The sequence below is a fragment of the Prunus avium genome, chromosome 5 (assembly GCF_965620075.1).
Source record: "Prunus avium chromosome 5, drPruAviu1.hap1.1, whole genome shotgun sequence".
NCBI lineage: Eukaryota > Viridiplantae > Streptophyta > Magnoliopsida > Rosales > Rosaceae > Prunus > Prunus avium.
The window spans coordinates 18,824,777-18,843,245 of NC_142288.1; the positions used below are offsets into that span (position 1 = coordinate 18,824,777).

General features: G+C 38.4%; 2 protein-coding genes and 1 long non-coding RNA gene across 3 annotated transcripts; 2 read left to right on the top strand and 1 right to left on the bottom strand.

The window, feature by feature from the left end:
* Positions 1 to 462: 462 nt before the first annotated feature.
* Positions 463 to 3,788, bottom strand: LOC110756437 (uncharacterized). Its single transcript, XM_021957868.2, has 2 exons — positions 3,042 to 3,788; positions 463 to 617 (listed from the first exon to the last, which is right to left on the bottom strand). The coding sequence occupies exons 1-2, from the start codon at positions 3,667 to 3,669 to the stop codon at positions 463 to 465; spliced, it is 783 nt and encodes a 260-aa protein (XP_021813560.2). The 5' UTR covers positions 3,670 to 3,788.
* A 6,572-nt stretch (positions 3,789 to 10,360) lies between these two features.
* Positions 10,361 to 11,146, top strand: LOC110756472 (uncharacterized). The gene is made up of 3 exons (XR_002526682.2): positions 10,361 to 10,599; positions 10,715 to 10,829; positions 10,926 to 11,146. It is a non-coding gene; the product is annotated as an uncharacterized LOC110756472 (long non-coding RNA).
* Positions 11,147 to 15,103: 3,957 nt separating this feature from the next.
* On the top strand, positions 15,104 to 17,169 carry LOC110756394 (hydroxyproline-rich glycoprotein family protein). The gene has a single exon (XM_021957823.2). The coding sequence runs from the start codon at positions 15,297 to 15,299 to the stop codon at positions 16,956 to 16,958; it is 1,662 nt and encodes a 553-aa protein (XP_021813515.1). The 5' UTR covers positions 15,104 to 15,296; the 3' UTR covers positions 16,959 to 17,169.
* The last annotated feature ends 1,300 nt before the right edge of the window (positions 17,170 to 18,469 follow it).

The following is an 18,469-nucleotide window of genomic DNA, read 5'->3' on the forward strand; positions in this document are numbered from 1 at the left end:
CGAGGAGGAATACACTTACAGAGGTTAGATTATCGGAGATTCGGACAGAGTTCAGTGTTCCACCTTTGGTGGGGTTGAGGTTACCTACTGCTTCTGATGTGGTTAGATATCCTCCAGAGGGCTGCGTGCTTATTTTTACAGACATGTATAAGAATGGCTTTAGATTGCCATTTCATCCATGGGTACAGATGATGCTAGCCAAGCTGGGGTATGCACCGGGGCAATATAATCTCAATTTCTGGATTCTGCTGCATGGGGTATATATCGCTTGGTGGTTGGTGAAATTGGGAGAGCCAACATTTGAGCAGTTCATATACCTGTACTCGATTTCTAGGCAGCAAGGAAACTTTGGCTAGGTTCAAGCCAATTGCCGAAAGGCGAGAGACAGGGGTTACCAAATAGAAAAAAGAAAAGAAGAGAGGCAAAAAGTGAAAACCTTTTGTGGTTCTTTCTGGCAACCTGTCAAGTCTTTCTCTGCTTCTTCTCCAGGTTGTTCTCGAAGAACCTCCTGGTCTTGCACTCTTGCAACACACCAGCCCTCAGAACCTCCTTTTTGAACCTCTCAACAAGCTTTTCCTCGGAATCGTTGTCTTGCACTACAATCTGAACGTTGTACGCTGATTTGAAGAAGAGGATGTTTGAGTATGCGAGTGAGGGCCACAATATACTGGCTAAAGATGAGGAAGAAGAAGGAGTTGATGATGGGGTCCAGGTGGCCACTAGTGGGATCCAGATGGCCACCAGTGGGGCCCTCCAAGATGGGGTTTTGGGAAGAGAGACGTGGTGGCAGAGGAGGGTTTGATGATGATGGTGATGGCTATGTGGGCTTTTTCTTTTCTTTTTTCTAATGTTTAATTCAACTTTTTATTAACTTCATAAAGCATTATAGGTTTTCTAAATAATAATAAAAAATATTATCATATTCATTTAACAAGCATAAAGAAAAAGAAATAATATAAAAATATAAAGAAAAAGGAATGGAGTGCAAGTTGTAAAATTAAGTATAAAGAAAAAGAAATAATATAAAAGTGAAATAAAAAGAAATTAAAGTAGAATAAGGGTAGAATAGGAAAGAGAAAGGAAAAAAAAGAACAAAATTAATTAAAAAATATTAAAAAGGAAAATAGAGTGTAAGTAAAGAAAAGAGGAGTGAGAAAATCAGCTCTCAAACAAAATTCTTTATTTGCATAATACATACCTCCCCATATTCGTTACGAACTAAAATGTCATAGGCCTTTAAGAATTCCTCGTTGATAGCAGTCTTATCCACCCTGGGGTTGCGTAATAAAATGAGTATAATTCCAAGATTTTTTTTGAATGGCTGCTAGATGCAAAGGGGTGTTTCCATCTTTTATAAGTCTCGCAAGCTTAGGCGTCATCAAAATGCAATTGACTACATTTTTACGTCCCCCTAAAACTGCAACATGAAGAATCGTCTGGCCTTTCTCGTTATACAAATCACAAGTGCCAGGCTCAAGTGTCCAATATGTAACAAGCAGAGCTATCCTCTTTAATCATCAGTCGAATTGCTTCAAGGTTCCCTCTTAATGCTGCGTAGTGTAATGGAGTCCACCATAATTCTCACAATTTCTACGTACCTTGTTAATATAGAAACATTAGGCCATTTGTAGTGGGAAGAAATATTTGTTCAGTAACTGAAAGATTTGGCATCGCTAGACAATAGGAGTAATCTACAATTATACAAATCTAGATCCTAAATCAGATGCCTTGAATTTAAGAAAAATAATCAGCCGCATGATTTTGTTGGATCGTCAAGTAGGTCATCCACGTGAATTATGTGGATTATCAGTAACAGTTTGAAATCACATAAATTATAGTCCCCACACAAGAAAAATGCTTGGCTCCTCCTTACTAAAAAAGGGTTATTTCTGTGTGGAATTGTTCACCATGCAGGAGCGGCCCTGGGGTGGCGCAAGTGGTGCCACCGCACAGGGCCTCGAATTATTGAGTGCCCCCGAAAAAAAATTTGTTTATATTATATATATATTAATATTATATATATTGTATATGTATTACAGCGTGCTAAACATTTGCACAAGAGTGCGCATAGTGGAGTTGGCTGCAATGCATATTCAATTAACAAAAGCGTCTGACTTCGATTCTCATCGAAGTCCATCTATTTGCCTTCTTTTATACTATTTTTGCACTATAACAACAAACTTTACATAATTACAAATAAATAAAAACAGAAAGCCTTAAAAAAAGAAAAAAAAAGAAACATCGAAGCTTTTTTTTTTTTGGACGAAAGGAAACATCAAAGCTTAGCTAACCACAGAAGCAGTATATGTATATATCCCCCAAACACTTTCTGCTTCTCCCCTATCATTCTTTGATTAAAAAAAAATATAAAAAAAAAGTTTTCTCCTCCAAGAAAAGTACTCTCTTAATTTAAAAACAAAAACTTCATAGTTTCTTCTGATTCTCTAGTACGTAATCATTATCATTCATCAATCTCTCTTTGGTTCTTTTTTCAATCCTGTGACAATTTTTGTTATTCTTTCAATTTCAGGAATTTCAACACCGAAAAAAGAAAACCTTAATTCCTAAATTCATAAAGACCATCAAAATCAAATAGTCAGCTTCAAACATACTAATATTTAACTTTATCAAATGGAAATATTTAAATTTTTATGAATTTGATTTTGTATGTTTATTGATGGTGACTTTAGTTATTAAAAAAAAATTATTTATGACATTAAATTATGTTAAATTTTTATTTATAGTATTTTTGTATTAGATTATGTGAGGCCCCAATTTAAGTTTCGCACAGGGCCCTCAAAATCTCAGGAACGGCCCTGTCGCCATGAAGGAATTGGTTATGGTAGTCTAACTCCTTAGTAAGCTCTTGAAAGGTTTCTCAGACCCCCAAACCAATTTGCAATGGAGGAACTCCTTATAAACTCGTACTCGGTTCGTTTATACTTTTCAACATGGGACAACATTCTCAATACGCGAAACGAAACCAAAGTAAAAATAAAATAAAATAACACATGATCAATTGATGCCAGGTAGTTTATTACCTGCAGCTTCTTTGCCCGTGCGAGTTATTGCCGCATGCAAAGCCGTCACGTCTTGGGTCCCCTGAAAAGAAGGACATATTTGATACTCCTGTAAAATAGAACGAGCTATGGATAGGAAACCCTGGCGTACTGCTAGGAACAATGGTGATTCATTGGCGCTATTTGTGAGACAACACAATTCATGATCAAATTCCATTAGCAAATTCACGATTCCACCATGACCATATCGGACAGCAACATGCAATGCTGTATCCATTTCACAGTTGGTCCTTCGTACTAACTCTTTATGAGCTTCTTTACCAGTGAGTCCGCTTTCCTGATCAACTCCTCCACTGGCAAGTCTGCTCACTGGTTGAGTGAGTAGTAGCTTTACTATGTCATCACAGCCTACTCTTGCAGTAACGTGTAGGGGAGTGTTGCCCTTCTTGTTGGTGTCCCAAAACAGTGGAGATTGATTTGGAATGTTTTCAAATAAATTTTTTTGCTTGAATTCAGCCGCAATGTGAAGAATATTACTGCCATTAGGAGTTTTCTGAAGAAGAATGTCATCATCTGCAATATTTGCTCTTAAGAAGTCAACATCTCCTGAAGCTGCAGCCTCATGCACGGAATGATCCATGAAATCCATCTCTCAACTTAATCAAAATCCAAAACCTCTCCCTCTCAGTCACACAAATATGTACTTGCTATTTGAGAATAAATAGATAGCCCTGTATAGAAATGTTCTCATACCAAAGATTTTGCCATATATGCCAACTCTCTGTGATGAGATAAGAGGTCAATTCTCTTCATCGATAAGGCTTAAGTTGTCCTTAGTTATGTAGGATTATTTTTAATTTCTAGTATACTCAGAAGCATATAGATATAGAGCAAGATGATGTAATATCATTGGTATGTGCTCAGGTACTCACTATGATGTGTCATTTTAGATCCCTTTTCTACATGCCAGGGAGGGCCGTCCCTGTTTAAATAGTATATTAAAGTAACAAGACAACAATTTGCATCAAAAGATTCAGATGATAAAGGCTTTAAATATTACTTAATTATTTGGGTTAGTTGACATTCTCAAGAGATAATCTCCTATAGCCTCATAAATAGGCTAAAGATTAAGTTAATGTGTGTGAGCGTGTCACTATTATCAGTGTAAAATTCTATAGACTTGAATGAATTTATTATATGATTTATGCGCTAAAAAACCTGACTTTCATTAGCTAACCATTGTGCATTGAATGAGGATCTGGTTCAATATAGGTTCTTTTCCATGCCTCAAGACAAATAAGGACTTTATTAGTTCTCTAATACAAAGCTACAAAATAAGGAAAACAAAAGGCAAGTAAACAAATATGTCAGATTGATGAGATTTGATAAGAACTCATACTGCTACAAAATAAGGACAAAGTAGGATTTGACCAAAGTTTCAAGGGGCATTTGTGTAATTAAGCCTAAGCGTTTCAACTGGCTTTTATTTACTACATACATTTCCTCTACACGTTCCCGTGAGATTTGTGAAAAGTTTATCATGTTTCAAGAAACTTTGATCCCGCGTAAGTTTTGTCACCCAAACTTTTTATACATACCAACCAACCTTAGGTTAGAACGCATGAAGCACGTGAGGCGGAAGTCTTTCAATAATATTAGATTTTGAGGAGAAAAAAGTATATTTTTTTTGGTCAACTACAGCTTTCATTAAAAGACCCAAAAGCTGGGGAGGAAACTACAAAGAAGAAACCAACAAAAGGAAGAAACATGACGTAGTGCATCAAGGCTAAACACGTAGCCCAGAAACTACAGACCATGAACGAGGCAAAATAAAAGCACTAATATGGTGGCCCAGGCAGGCCATCCCGGGAGAGAACAAGCACCAGGGAGGGAGGGGGCTGAGAAGCCCATCTAAGATGCCTCACCCTCAAATTGGCGATAGTTGCTGCCACATGGGCAGCTTTGTTGGCGGTGCGGGGAATCCATGTCCACTGAATGGATGAGAACCAAGACACCAACCTACGAATAGCTTGAATAAAGGGGTAGATCTTCCAAGGGATCGCCCTTTTTCTGTCTCTAAGAGACTGGACAACTACTTGAGAGTCACATTCAAGAACCACATCGTGATGACCCTGCTCCTTAGCAAGATGAAGACCACTAAGAACAGCCTCCGCTTCAGCCTCAATAGGGGCAGATCGCACGTTGATTCTTGATTCACCACCAAGTAAATCACCATTAGAGTTCCTAATGACACAGCCAACACCAGCAAGACCAGTGGCTGCATTCCACGCACCATCAACATTAACCTTAACCTTATCGCTGGGAGGAGGTCTCCAAACGGGGGTGGCTTCGGGATTAAAGGCGTTCCTCAACTCCATGGAGCTGCTGTCGGCCTCACCAATACACATCTCATGTAGACTGCTACAGCACTTTCGCAGCACAACCTCAGGGATTGGGTTCCGATTTTCAAAAACAGCGGAGCAACGCTCTTTCCAAATTTCCCACCAAAGAATACCCACAGTTCCCACAACCCTCATCATGGTAGCTTTGTCGCTTAAAAGTGATGAAGATAGACCATAAAGCCACACATCCAGCGTTGAAATTTGTTGAGCATTTGGTCTGTAGTTCAGAGGGGACCCCAACCAGACACAGTGGACCCAGGGGCACAACAGAAGCATGTGCTCAGGAGTTTCTTCAAATTGACCGCAAATGGAGCAGAGAGGTCTTGTGGTGATCTTTCGTTTGAAAAGATTAAGGGTTGTTGGAAGTGCATTCGAAATTGCTCTCCACATGAAATTTTTTATTTTCGGAACCACCTTCAAGCTCCATAAAACCTTCCAGGTGCCCTTATCAACTTGGTGAGAGGAGTTACCCGGTAACAACCTCATGGCATTTTTTTTGGCTATCGCCCAGAAATAACCACTCTTAACAGTGAGAGTACCACGTATGTCCCACGGCCATACCAGCCTATCGTCTTCTTCAGGATTGCATAAAGGTATTGCCCTGATCAGAGACAAATCCCGCGGGTGGACCAACTGTTGAATAGGATCAAGATTCCAAACATTTGCCTCTCTATCAATCAGAACATTTACTGTTGTTGGAACGGCACCCATAATCGCTTGAGTAGGTGATGGCTTAGTTACTTGGTCGCACGGTAGCCAATTGTCTTTCCAGATGTCAACTTTGGTTCCATTTCCAACTTGCCACCTTGCACCATCTAGCATGATTTTTCTTCCCTCTAGTAAGCTAGACCAGATCCAAGATGGTCGGGACCCTCGCTGGGCATGTGCAAAATCCGCATTAGGAAAATATCGTGCTTTCAGTAACCTGGCCCAAAAGGAATGCGGATTAGACCAAAGCCTCCAGCATTGTTTGGCTAATAACGCTTGGTTAAAAACCTCTAAGTCTCTAAACCCCATGCCTCCACCACTCTTTGCCTGGCACAGACCTTCCCAATTTTTCCAATGAACCTTCCTACCTTCATCAGTTGCTCCCCACCAGAAGCGACTTATCTCTGCGTTGATTGCTTTGCACATGGTGCTGGGGAACTTGAAGCACGACATTGGGTACGTAGGGACAGCCATGGCAACCGCCTTGATCAAAACTTCACGACCCGCCATAGTTAGAGCCTTTGCTTTCCAGCCTTGGATCTTCTTCAAAATTCTCTCAAGGACATACTGCAGAGCCAATTTTTTTGATCTTCCCCACATAGTTGGGAGCCCAAGATAGTTCCCCGGGTTGTTTGACATTGGCACCTTCAAAATTGCAGACACCTCGTTTCTCACAATAAACGGGGTATTTGGGCTCATGAAGATCATAGATTTTTCAAAGTTTATTCGCTGACCAGAGGCAAGGCAGTAACCCTCTAGCAATCTGTTTAGAGCTCTACAATTACCCTTGCTTGCTTTGAGGAAAAATAAGGAGTCGTCCGCAAAGAAAATGTGGGATAGGGTGGGTCCCCCACGACACAGCTTGATGCCCTGCAAAACACCCAGGTCGATAGCGCAAGACAGATTTAAGGACAAGATTTCACTTACCACAATAAAAAGATAAGGCGAGAGGGGGTCTCCTTGTCTTAACCCACGATGAGGCTTGAAATAACGCCCAGACTTTCCATTAACCATCACAGAGAAAGAGACAGTTGTGACGCAGCTCATGATAAGATTTATCCAAGCCCGATCAAAACCAATCCTAACCATCGCTTCCTCAAGAAAATCCCACTCTACTCTGTCATAGGCTTTGTTCATGTCCAGCTTCAGCCCCATTTCGAACACTTTCCCTTTCTTTTTTAGTTTAAGGTAGTGAAAGGCCTCATGAGCCACAATAAGATTATCGTGGACTTGTCTATCTGGCACAAAGGCATTTTGGTGGTGAGATATGATGTGGGGAAGAATCAGTTTGAGCCGATTGGCAAGGATTTTTGCAAGGATCTTGTACGAGTTATTGCATAGGCTTATGGGGCGAAACTGGGTGGCATTCTCTGGACATGGCACCTTTGGTATAAGAGCAATATGAGTAGCGTTAATTTTCCACATTTCCTCTCCCCACAGGCCCATACCGGTAGCAGCATCATTGACAACTCCATTTACGTGCTCCCAGTATTTTTGGTAGAACATCCCCGGAAAACCGTCCGGCCCCGGAGCCTTTAGGGATCCCAATTGGAGCACAGCAGTTTTCACTTCCTCGTCTGAAATGGGTTTGCAAAGAGCCAAATTCATTTCTCTAGTGACACTTGGCCTAATACAGTCAAAGATATTACCCCAATTCCTAGGGCCCGAAGTTGAGAACAAATTCTGATAATAGTCATCAAAGGAGGCTCTGATCTCCCTATCATTATCACACCAGGTACCATCCTCTCTCCTTAGTTTGACCACACGGTTCCGCCTTCTTCGTTGGGCCGTGGATAAGTGGAAGAAGCGGGTGTTCTGATCACCATCTTTTAGCCAAATAGCTCTTGATCTTTGCCTCCAATAAGACTCTTCTTGTTTCCAGCAGACCCCCAGCTGCATTTGAATCTGCTCTTCTTTTCTGCAGTCCCACAACTCACTCGTTTGTAGAGCCTCCAACTCCTGAGTGAGTTCATTGATTTTGGTGCGATGATTGGGGAATTTGTCTTTGCTCCACCTCTTCAGACTGCCACGACACCTATTAAGGCAAGATCTCCATCTATTAACTGCACTGGTTCCCCTCCCCTCATTCCAGGCATTCGCAACCACCCCTTCACATTCTGGATCATCTGCCCAGAAAGCTTCGAACTTGAAGGTCTTAGCAGCCTTGGAGCACTGGGGGCTGGAATCCAAAAGAATAGGGCAGTGATCAGACCCCACCCTGGGGCAGTGAATAACGCAAGAGTCAGGCCACAAATCAATCCACTTCAAATTTGCAAGACCCCTGTCCAACCTTTCTTGGATTTCAATAACATCATTTTGCCTACGCACCCACGTAAAGGCATTGCCTTTGTAATCAATGTCGATGAGTTGGTTGCAATCAACAAACTCTTTGAGAAATCTGATTCTATTGTTGCACCAAGGCAAACCACCGACCTTTTCGTGCTCCCACAGAATTTCATTGAAATCCCCCATACATGTCCAAGGCTCAGTGATCCTGCTTCCCAGATTCAAAACCGATGTCCAGAAGTCAGGTTTCTCCTCACGGTACGGTGGGCCATAAAAATAGGAGCACCTCAAAGCACAACTCTCCCCTTGAACAGATATGACCGTATCAATCAGATTTTTGGAAGCAAATAGAATTTCCACACTAACACAAGGACGCCACCACAGGCTTAAACCACCAGCAGCACCAATAGGGTCCACATTGTACCCATTATTGAAACCCAGTTAGAGCCTAAGCCGATTCATTCTATTATGATTTTGTTTAGTTTCCATTAGGAAAACCACAGATGGATTGTAGGAGCGGATCAATTCCTTAAGATTTTGGACTGTCAGGCCATTTCCCAGGCCTTGACAGTTCCAAGATATTTGAATCATCCTATAGCGAGTGCTCTCCTTATAGCCATCGATACAGACATGAAAGTCTCACAATACGTGCCAAGTTTGGCACCACAGCACTGCCAAAAGCAGGCTGACGAGAAAGAACCGTAGTGATTCTTCACGAAATGGACAAGTCACAGAAGCAGGCACAAATGCACCAGTAGGGGCAAGATGTCGAACACCTGGCGTGCTTCTCTGCGAGCCAACACAGACCAGACCTGATACGGATCAGAAAATCCCTTTAGGTCAGTCACTAGTATCATCAGATTCTTTGAAGCAAAGAAGGATCAGAGGAAAAGGAAAAGGAAAGCGGGACCCTGCCACCTGATGGATCCATGGCAGAGGCAATGCCAATAGTGCCTTGAAATCTCACGCACCCAGAAGGTAGAAAAAAGAGGAAAGGTGGGGTAGAAAAAGCAGGGAGGATGGGGGTGTGGGGAAGCGGTGGGTGGGTTGGAAAGAGGGATGCAGGTGGGATTTGTGGCTGGGTGGGTAAGGCAGTGAAGATCTAGTTTGAGCTGGGGTAGGGTGGGGTTGGGGTGGTGGGCGGCGGCATTTTAGGAGAAAAAAGTATATTATTAGTGTGAAATGGTAAGAAAATTTTAGTATTAATTGTAATTTTGAGAATATTAATAAAACGTCAAAATGTGTTGTAATCTTTAAAAAAAATTAACGGACCACTCGAATTTGACATTAATGTTCAAGACAAGAGGGAATTTTAATCCGTACAAATGATTTTTTTAAATCCTTTTTTAAGAGACTACATGAAACTCGTGGCCCATAAGCATTATAACAATCGCAAAAGCTCTTGAGCTACAAGCTTCTTATTATTTTTTTCTTTTTGTGCAAAGTAATATGATGAAAGGAGGGATACAACACGTAAATCCTATTGCATTCCAATGGCAACAAATGCCTAATGGATGCAAACCTTAACTTCATAGATTGAAGCCAAGTTCAAGGATTTCTTTTTTGTTTGTACATATCTTAACCCAGTTCAAAATTATTCTGTTTCGCTAAATAAAATAAAAGCTCAAAATTATCCATTTTCTACCTTCATTTTTTTCAGAACTTTTATTTTAGAAGATCATGTCTCACTTGAATTTCATAGAAACTATGGGTGGCGGTATAAGCCATTTCAATAGGCTTTTTTTTTTTTTTTTGTAACTGCTGCATTCATTTTCTTTGTGTTTCATGTGAGATCCGTGAACGTTTTCTGTGTGTTTTCACATAAAATCCATGAACAATTTGTCTGTAGCTCAACAAACTGCTGTCAAGTTATTGATTTTTTCGCCTAAATTTTCTACAAATACCTCCTCAACCCTTCTTCCTGAAGTCAGTCATATTTTTGTACTCAAACTCTTTGGTCATGGTTACCAATTTAAAACTTGAAAGACAATTTTTAGGTTTTAGAGAAAGGAGAATGAGGAGCGAGAGGAGGAAAGGGATGAAAAGGGAAGGAAAGTGGGAATGGGGAGGAGAACTTGAGAGACATTTAAAACTATTCAAAGAAACCTGTTTCATGAGTGTAGAAATGAGTGGCATGGGAGAGACAATTAAAATTAACTTCAAGCATCTAAGCTCTTGCAAAGGTATATGTCTTTCTTTTATTAAAATAAGTTGGATACATTGTATTATTTTCTTTTTTATCTGTATATGTTATATCAACGAATTGATCACCAATGGCCTCTCTCCTGCTGCCTGTAGACTTTCATCCGAAGACAGAAGAGTTAAGCTTGGAGTATCACAGAACAAGGCCAGCGGATCATCAGGTGAAGAAAGTCTGCAAGAGAAAGAAATCATGATTTGCAGCAAACTTCAAGTATGTATTTTCTCTCTTGCAATTTATCTTGCTTAAATTAATACCTAGTTCAACCTTTTTTGTTTTGTTTTTGTTTTTGTGTGTGTACTGTTTCAGTTGTAGAAGAATTACCAAAACACGAGCAGATTGATGAAGTCCGGCATGAGTGAGCAAGTTTGGTGACCATTATGTAGAGCGATAATGTTATGGAACAAGATAAACACAATTTTTTTTTTTTTGGTGAAAATTCTTGTAGTGTATATGCATTGAATTCTAATTGTAAATTGATATTGTGGTATAAATTATTAGTGTGAATTTCCATTAATTTTCATAGTGAATGATTAGTTTGGAATTTTGGTAATTTTGTGGGTGCACCAAAACGTCATTATCTAATGCTATTTTCAACAGTGATTTTTCATAGAAGACGTTATCTAATGTGATTTTCCACAATGGTTTTATAAACAATCTAATACTAGTTTCTACAACGATTTTAGATAACAACGATTTTTAAAACTGTTGTAGAAGTTAACCAATTACAACGGTTGTACATAAAAAGAAGGGTGGAATGCAACCAATTACAACAGTTTTAAAGGATACAAACTACAATAGTTATCAACCGTTGTGTACAAAATGTAGAATAGACGATATTACTAAAGTAAACGGTTTTTATAATTGAAACCACAATGATTTCTAGCCGTTGTCTACTAACGTTTTTGTAGTAGTGATCATAATTATTTGTCAGAATTGTATTCCTCTAATAGGATGCTAAAATAACATCAAATAATAAAATGGATTTTTGCTGAGTGAATGAATGGGACAACATGTTTTGAAAACTTTTCTTCAATGTTTTGATATGGTGATCATTGTGCAGGATAGGTAACAACGATGAATTTCCCTCATCCTCCATTCAAACTCTACCGGATTTGATGTCCTGCATCAAGCAACCCTTACATGCCTAAAAGATGCATTGGGGTTGTTCTAGAGGTGACTAGTTCAATGTAAGAATTTATTAGAGCCATATAGAAGGGCCAAGAGTTGAAGAAAAATAAAAGTTCAAGAATTTGTTGGACATTTAACTGTCAATTCAGTTCAGTTCCACCAACATATTACTTAAGTTAGGAATTATCTGTGTCTTGTTTCTTTCTTTTTTTAAGAATCTTTTCTTTCGAAAGATGTTATCAAATGAATTGTTATAGAAATCGAGACACGTATCATAACTGTTTCAATTGAATTTTATTTACTATATAGTGTCTTCTTCTACACATTCACGTGAAATTTGTGAAAGATTTGTCGTGTTTCAACAAACTTTAATCCCCGTAAGTTTTGTCACCCAAATTTTTTATAAATACCAGCCCTATGTTATAACGCACGAAACATATGAGCCTCAAGCCTCTCAATAATATTGAATTTAAAGGAGAACAGAGGAAATTAAATAACAATGTGAAAGGGTATGGAAATTTTAGTATTAATTCCATCTTACACTAATGGAAAAAATCATCCCTCCTCCCTTTTAACCAGTACACCCCCAAACCCTTTTTCATTCCCAAATCATTATCCCAAACCCTTTTATTTATTGATAATGTTTTGTTTTGATTATTTGATAATTTGGTAGTGGATTAACTTATTGATATGATAATTTAGATAAAAATTATTGATTGATTGAATTAATTATTGTGTAGAATTATGCAATGATTCTATATAAAAGAAAATTATTGATTGACATTTTAGTGTTATTTTCTTCGTAGACAAATTTCGGAACTTTAACACTGTGACCGCTTAGCTCAAGAATCCTGGATCCGCCACTGAGAGGGGCTCTTGACCACTCTAGTCCCTTAGTGGCTCCGCTCCTTACTTCAATGGTGGCGTAAGTAGTTTCATTCACCGCAAAAGTACTACTCTTTGTTTGCCCTTTTCCTTCAATAATTTTACGAAATAAAGTCCTTAACATATCCTAAAATTTGGTGTGAGCATAGAAAAATAAGAGAGCATTGCACATGTTAATGTTTCATAGGATTGTCCTATTTTGTTTAAGGTTAAAAAGGCCTCATCACAAACAAAAAATTTCAATTTTGGACATTCCAAAGCATGAGAATCAGATCCGTTGTTTAGGGATCTTTCCAATGTACTTTCGGCCAATATATGAGAAAAGAAGGATACCTTATCACCCTTCTTCATCCTTCTTTCGTCTCATCTTATGAGGATTATCTTCTTAATCTTGCTTTTGCTTTTTCTCCAACTAAAACTGCCTACTGCCATGTCTGATTACTTCATTAAGCACCCTTTACATGCTTGAGACCCGAAATTAGCAATAAATTTATTGCCAAACAAAAAATAAAATATGGATTATGTGGAAATATTAACCATTATTTTGTGCTCTGGCTGTCGATAAATAAAGGTCCCCTATCGAACTTTACTTGTTCGTCCTGTCAGCCTCGTCATTTAGGTTTATGGGCCTCAATTCACTGGCTAGTCAGGCTTCGACGGACCCAATTTGAGTTCATGACTCGTTGTTTTGAAGAGAATGAGAAGACGATTCAAAGTCACTGATTTGCCGTGACATATATATATATATATGAGCTCTTTAGGTCAAATAACAACTTTTGCTGGGTAAAAACAGTGTTTTAAGTTTAAGTTTAAAGGATAGAAATGAAAAACTTCTCAATACGATGAAAAATTAATTAGAATTTCTATGAAGGCCTGAGTTTTCAGTGTCAATAATTAATCAAGTGAAAAAGTCCTTGACATTGTACGTAGTATCATTTTATACTTCTCTCTTTTTCTTGTTCTAGCTAAATTTGGTGACAAACAAGAACACTGCAGCTCAATGCTGGTCAATCTGTCTTTTCCAGGAGTATCCAGTCAATTTTAAAAAGAAAATAAAAGAAATTTTAGGGCAGATATGTTCCATCTGTTTTATTAATATCTTTCCAGAACAAAAATGAGAAAGTGCAAGTTACATAGTAGTTTGATTTGATAACACCCTTATGGAATAAATCATGGCCAGAAGCCCAATTTCTAATAAATATTCCTAATAAACTGCATACACAAGGTATAGAAATCACTGGCAAATTCTAGTTTTCCTCTTCTTCCACTTTACAAATAAATTGGTAAAAATTATTTTTATTTTTATTTATGAAATTTAAGAATTACCCAACTGGCTGCGTGCCTCTTAAGAGCATCTAACATCATCTTCATCCTCCTAGAATAGCAGTTGAAGAATACAGAAGCAAAATTGACAAGAAAAGCATTCCCACCAAAGTTGCAAATAAACACAATTTTTTTTTTTTTTCCTTTCTTTCATTCTTTGATGAATATAATATTACCCCCACAGAAAAGCTAGCGTAGGCACTCCAAAAGAAGAATCCCCACCACATCCCACGCAACCTATTTGCCCCTCCCATTTTCCAACATCCCCAAAATGTCCTTGTCCCCCTTTCCTTTCTATTCTATCAAAATCAAAATACTCTCACACTGCTTACCTTTCCACTTCATTCCTTTATCTAATGCTTGTACAAAGCAGAAACGAACATGTTTATGAGGTACAAAGTATAACTTACAGTTCAGCAAAACCTTATCTCGAGTATTGGATTTTTTTTTTTTTTTTTTCTAGATTCACATTGACGTCAGTGTTACGATTATCTGACTCAATTCTTTTAAGTTTTTCACTTTTTCTGAGAAATGGTGAATTTTAGTTATTTGACTGTACAATCAATGCTATATGTTTTTACTTGTATTATGGTGAGTTGCGCCGTGATCGTGACTGATTTCTAGTCGATAATGCATGTAAACTTTATTATGGGACTAACCTAATTTCATATAATTCACATAAACGACTGACAGTGGCACTCCTATAAACTATATCCACCGCAATTTTTTTTTTATTCCGTTTCTTCTAATGTACATAAACTGGGAAAAGGAAAAAAACCATGATCACTTTTCCTGAGCATGTGAGTTTCAGCATAATGTGCAAGACTGCTTTTGTTCACAACTGTATTCAACAAAATTGTGGATTCCAAGTAGACTAAGTGGGATTATGTTCTCACCACTTCCCACTAGAATGTTAAGAAGCATCTTTCCTTGAAGAAAAGGAATAATGGGAAACCATTGGTGCATGGCCAAATGTAGGCTTAGACTTGACTGCTTTTTAACTGGTTAGTTCTTGAAGAATTCTTTAGATAGGTATCATCATTTAAACAAAACAAAACTGTTTTCACCAATTGTTGAGAAAATAAAATATTGAAAAAGAAAACATTCTGAGGAAATTTAGTAAATAAAAGGCTATAAATGTCAATTGAAAAGAAAGGCTAAAAGCAAAAGAATGAACATTTCTCTCACACCTCTCTATAACTTTCTTCTCCACTGCCTCTACTTTCCTCTCTCTGCACTTTACCTTAATCCCTAAGTCTTCTTTACCTTCTTCTTCTTCCTTCCATTTGTTCTGCTAACAAAAAGAACATTGAAAAGCCAGGGCTTCATTCTGTCTACTCTATGTGTTCTTCAATGGCAGAGAGTGAGACAGAGTATAATTACGGCAAACACCAAAAGTTGGTCCCAGAACAAAACCATGAAAACCCAAGTAAGTTTTACAATCATTTTCTATACAAAGTTGCTCTAGTTGTAGTTTTCTTTGTTATTCTCCCACTTTTTCCTTCACAAGCTCCTGAGTTCTTCAACCAAAGTGTAATCACCAGAAGCTGGGAGCTTCTGCACCTTCTCCTTGTTGGCATAGCAGTCTCGTATGGGCTTTTTAGCAGAAGAAATGACATAACAGAGAAGGAAAACACTAACGCAAAATTCGATAATGCTCATTCGTATGTGTCTAGATTTCTTCAGGTGTCTTCAGTTTTTGATGATGAGACTGAAATTCCATCTGGCTCTGATGAGAACAAGGTCCAGTCATGGAGTAGTCAGTATTACAGGAACGAACCGGTGGTGGTTGTAGCTCAAGAACACTCTGCTCTTGATGAACAGAGAGGTAACGCTTCAAGAATTGGTGAAAAGCCATTGCTTTTGCCTGTTAGGAGCTTAAAACAACATGTTCCTGACACGGCTAATATAGGGTCTGTTAATGAATCTAGTGCCAGTTCTGGTTCTCTAAGTAGATCTAACTCAAGGTCAGGCTCGAGAAGGTTTTCAAGCAAATCGAATAACAAGGCTCTAGGTGGTGAATTTGGAGGGTTGGATCATCAAGAATTGGAGGAGAAGTTGAAGGAAAGTGTTGTGCTTCCTTCTCCAATTCCATGGAGATCAAGATCAGGAAGGATGAATGTGAAGGAAGAAATTATTAACAGTCCTCCAATGGAGGAATTTGAGCTTAACCGCCAAGAGTCTTGGGGTTCGAGGTCCCAAGGTTCTCGTTCTTCGAGATCGAATTCCATGTCTTCATCCCCAAAGCTGTCTCCTTCGCCATCACTTTCGTCTCCAAAGAAGGCATCTCCTTCACCTTCATTGTCATCGGAGTCTCAAGCCAAGAATGCTGAGGATGTGGGGAGGAAGAAGAGCTTTTACAAGTCCTGTCCTCCCCCGCCTCCACCTCCCCCGCCAATGTTTTATAAGTCATCATCAATGAGACCAAGCAGAGATGGGGTTTTGTATGAGAAGGACTTGAGGAGAAGCTTCAGTAGTGAAACAAGGGACTTGAATAGGAGCAATGGAGAATATGTGATGGGGAGAGTGATGGGAGAATATGGATATGTAAATGGCAATGTGGAGAAAAACTTCAAGCAAGCTGAAGAAAATTTGGTGGAGAAAGCTGCAAGAAAGAGGGTGGGATTTGATGAAACTTCTTTTATTGGGACTGAGAATTTAGGGCATGAAAGCATCCCCAACATGCCAAACTCAGATTTCAATGGATTTTCGGAGGAAGAGAAAGAAGATTTTCTCAACAGCGTGGTTATGGAATCGGATGAAGAAACAGAAAGTGAGGATGACAACTTTGGAGGAAGTTTCATCCAGAAAGACATTGGAGAGACCCCAAAGCCAACTCCAAGGAATTTCATTTCGGCTTCTAGCAGTGGAAGTGATGGAGGGCCTGATGTGGATAAGAAAGCTGATGAGTTCATAGCCAAATTCAGGGAGCAGATTAGGCTTCAGAGAATAGATTCTATCAAGAAATCGAGTGCTCAGATTAGTAGAAAATTGTCAAGGTAAACAGGATGAATTAATTATGTTCCAATTGACTTGGTATCATACCTTGTGTCTCAAAATTATGATCATGGTATACAAAGATTTATATGTTTTCTTTTTTCTTTTTTTCCTTTTTTCTTTTTTTGTTTTTTTGTTTTTGGTATGGACAGTACACCAATTGCACTGGAGAAGTGTTCATGTTAATAAAAATTTACCCTCTTTGTTATGGTTTTCATTTTCTGTTCCTTCTGTTGTAAAGAAAAATCCAAAGCCATTTTCAGCCAAGCCACCTCAAGAAATTTGAGTTTTCCGAAAATAGTTGTGCTAGTCCATGCATGAAAAATTAGGGAAAAAACATATAGCTGATTAGGATAAACTTATGAGCTACTGTTGCTTAGGAGAAAATCAGGATGCTAATTGGGTAATGGTTAGGCCATTAATATCTATGACTCTGAATTTCCAATTACTAATGTGGTATAAGTGGCTTGGAAAATCAATCAACCTTGCCACAATTCCTTAGTTTTGATAGCATGAACATGTAGAGATAATTTTAGACCACATGTGAAACAACCGATGGAGATACTTGGTTATCCATGCGAGCCCATATAGCGTTTTGTATGCATCAGGCATTAGATTCTTTGGTTCAGTCCAAGTCCAACGCGGCATCTTTACAAGAGACGAGGGGAGACGTGTATCGTTCAAACTGAGCAATGAGTAACAATTTTTTAAACATACCACGAATTTCTGGAATAATACAATTTAAAATCAGAAAGAAAAAAAAATACTATAGGAAAAGAAAACACATAAAAGGCCTTCTTTTTTCTGGCAGATATATGAGTGCTCATGCCTTATCCCAAAGCCACCCTGAGATCCACTGTTGGTTTCTTGCTCCGTATGGAGATGCAATTAGTACTGAACCAAAAATTGGCTCATATGAACCAAAAATTGGCTCATATGAACCAAAAATGTCTTGCTGCTAAAAGTAATAAAGTTACTGGTTAAATTTACTTTCTTTATTTTTTGGGGCATTTGGGTTTATGCAAGGAGATGCAGTGACTCAAGATGAAGTGAGCTGTCTCTTCCCCCATTTTCTTGTCACTTTCTATACAAGTGACAAAAACAAAACCAAACATAAATTGAGAGTAATTTCAGAGTCTGCAAAAGCATATGCACATCTTTGGGGGAAGGTAGAACATCTCATAAACATGCTTAAATCTATGAAATCTCTAATCTAAACAAACTTATAGTTGCTTCCAATATCTCAAAAAACGACATATAGACAAGAAAATGTGATCTTTAATTTTTCTTGGTAAAAAATTGAAACAATGATAAAAGTACATTTTCCCTTAGTCTGCTTACTTTTCTAATGAAAATTATGTCAAAAAGTCACAAAAAACATGTTGCTCATTTGCATACAATTGGTATGTGACAAGGACAATACGTTACTGCCACACGATTATTTATTCATCCAAAACTTACAATGTTATTTTTGTTCACGTACTTTTAATGTATATATTGCTCATAATTTTAGATGT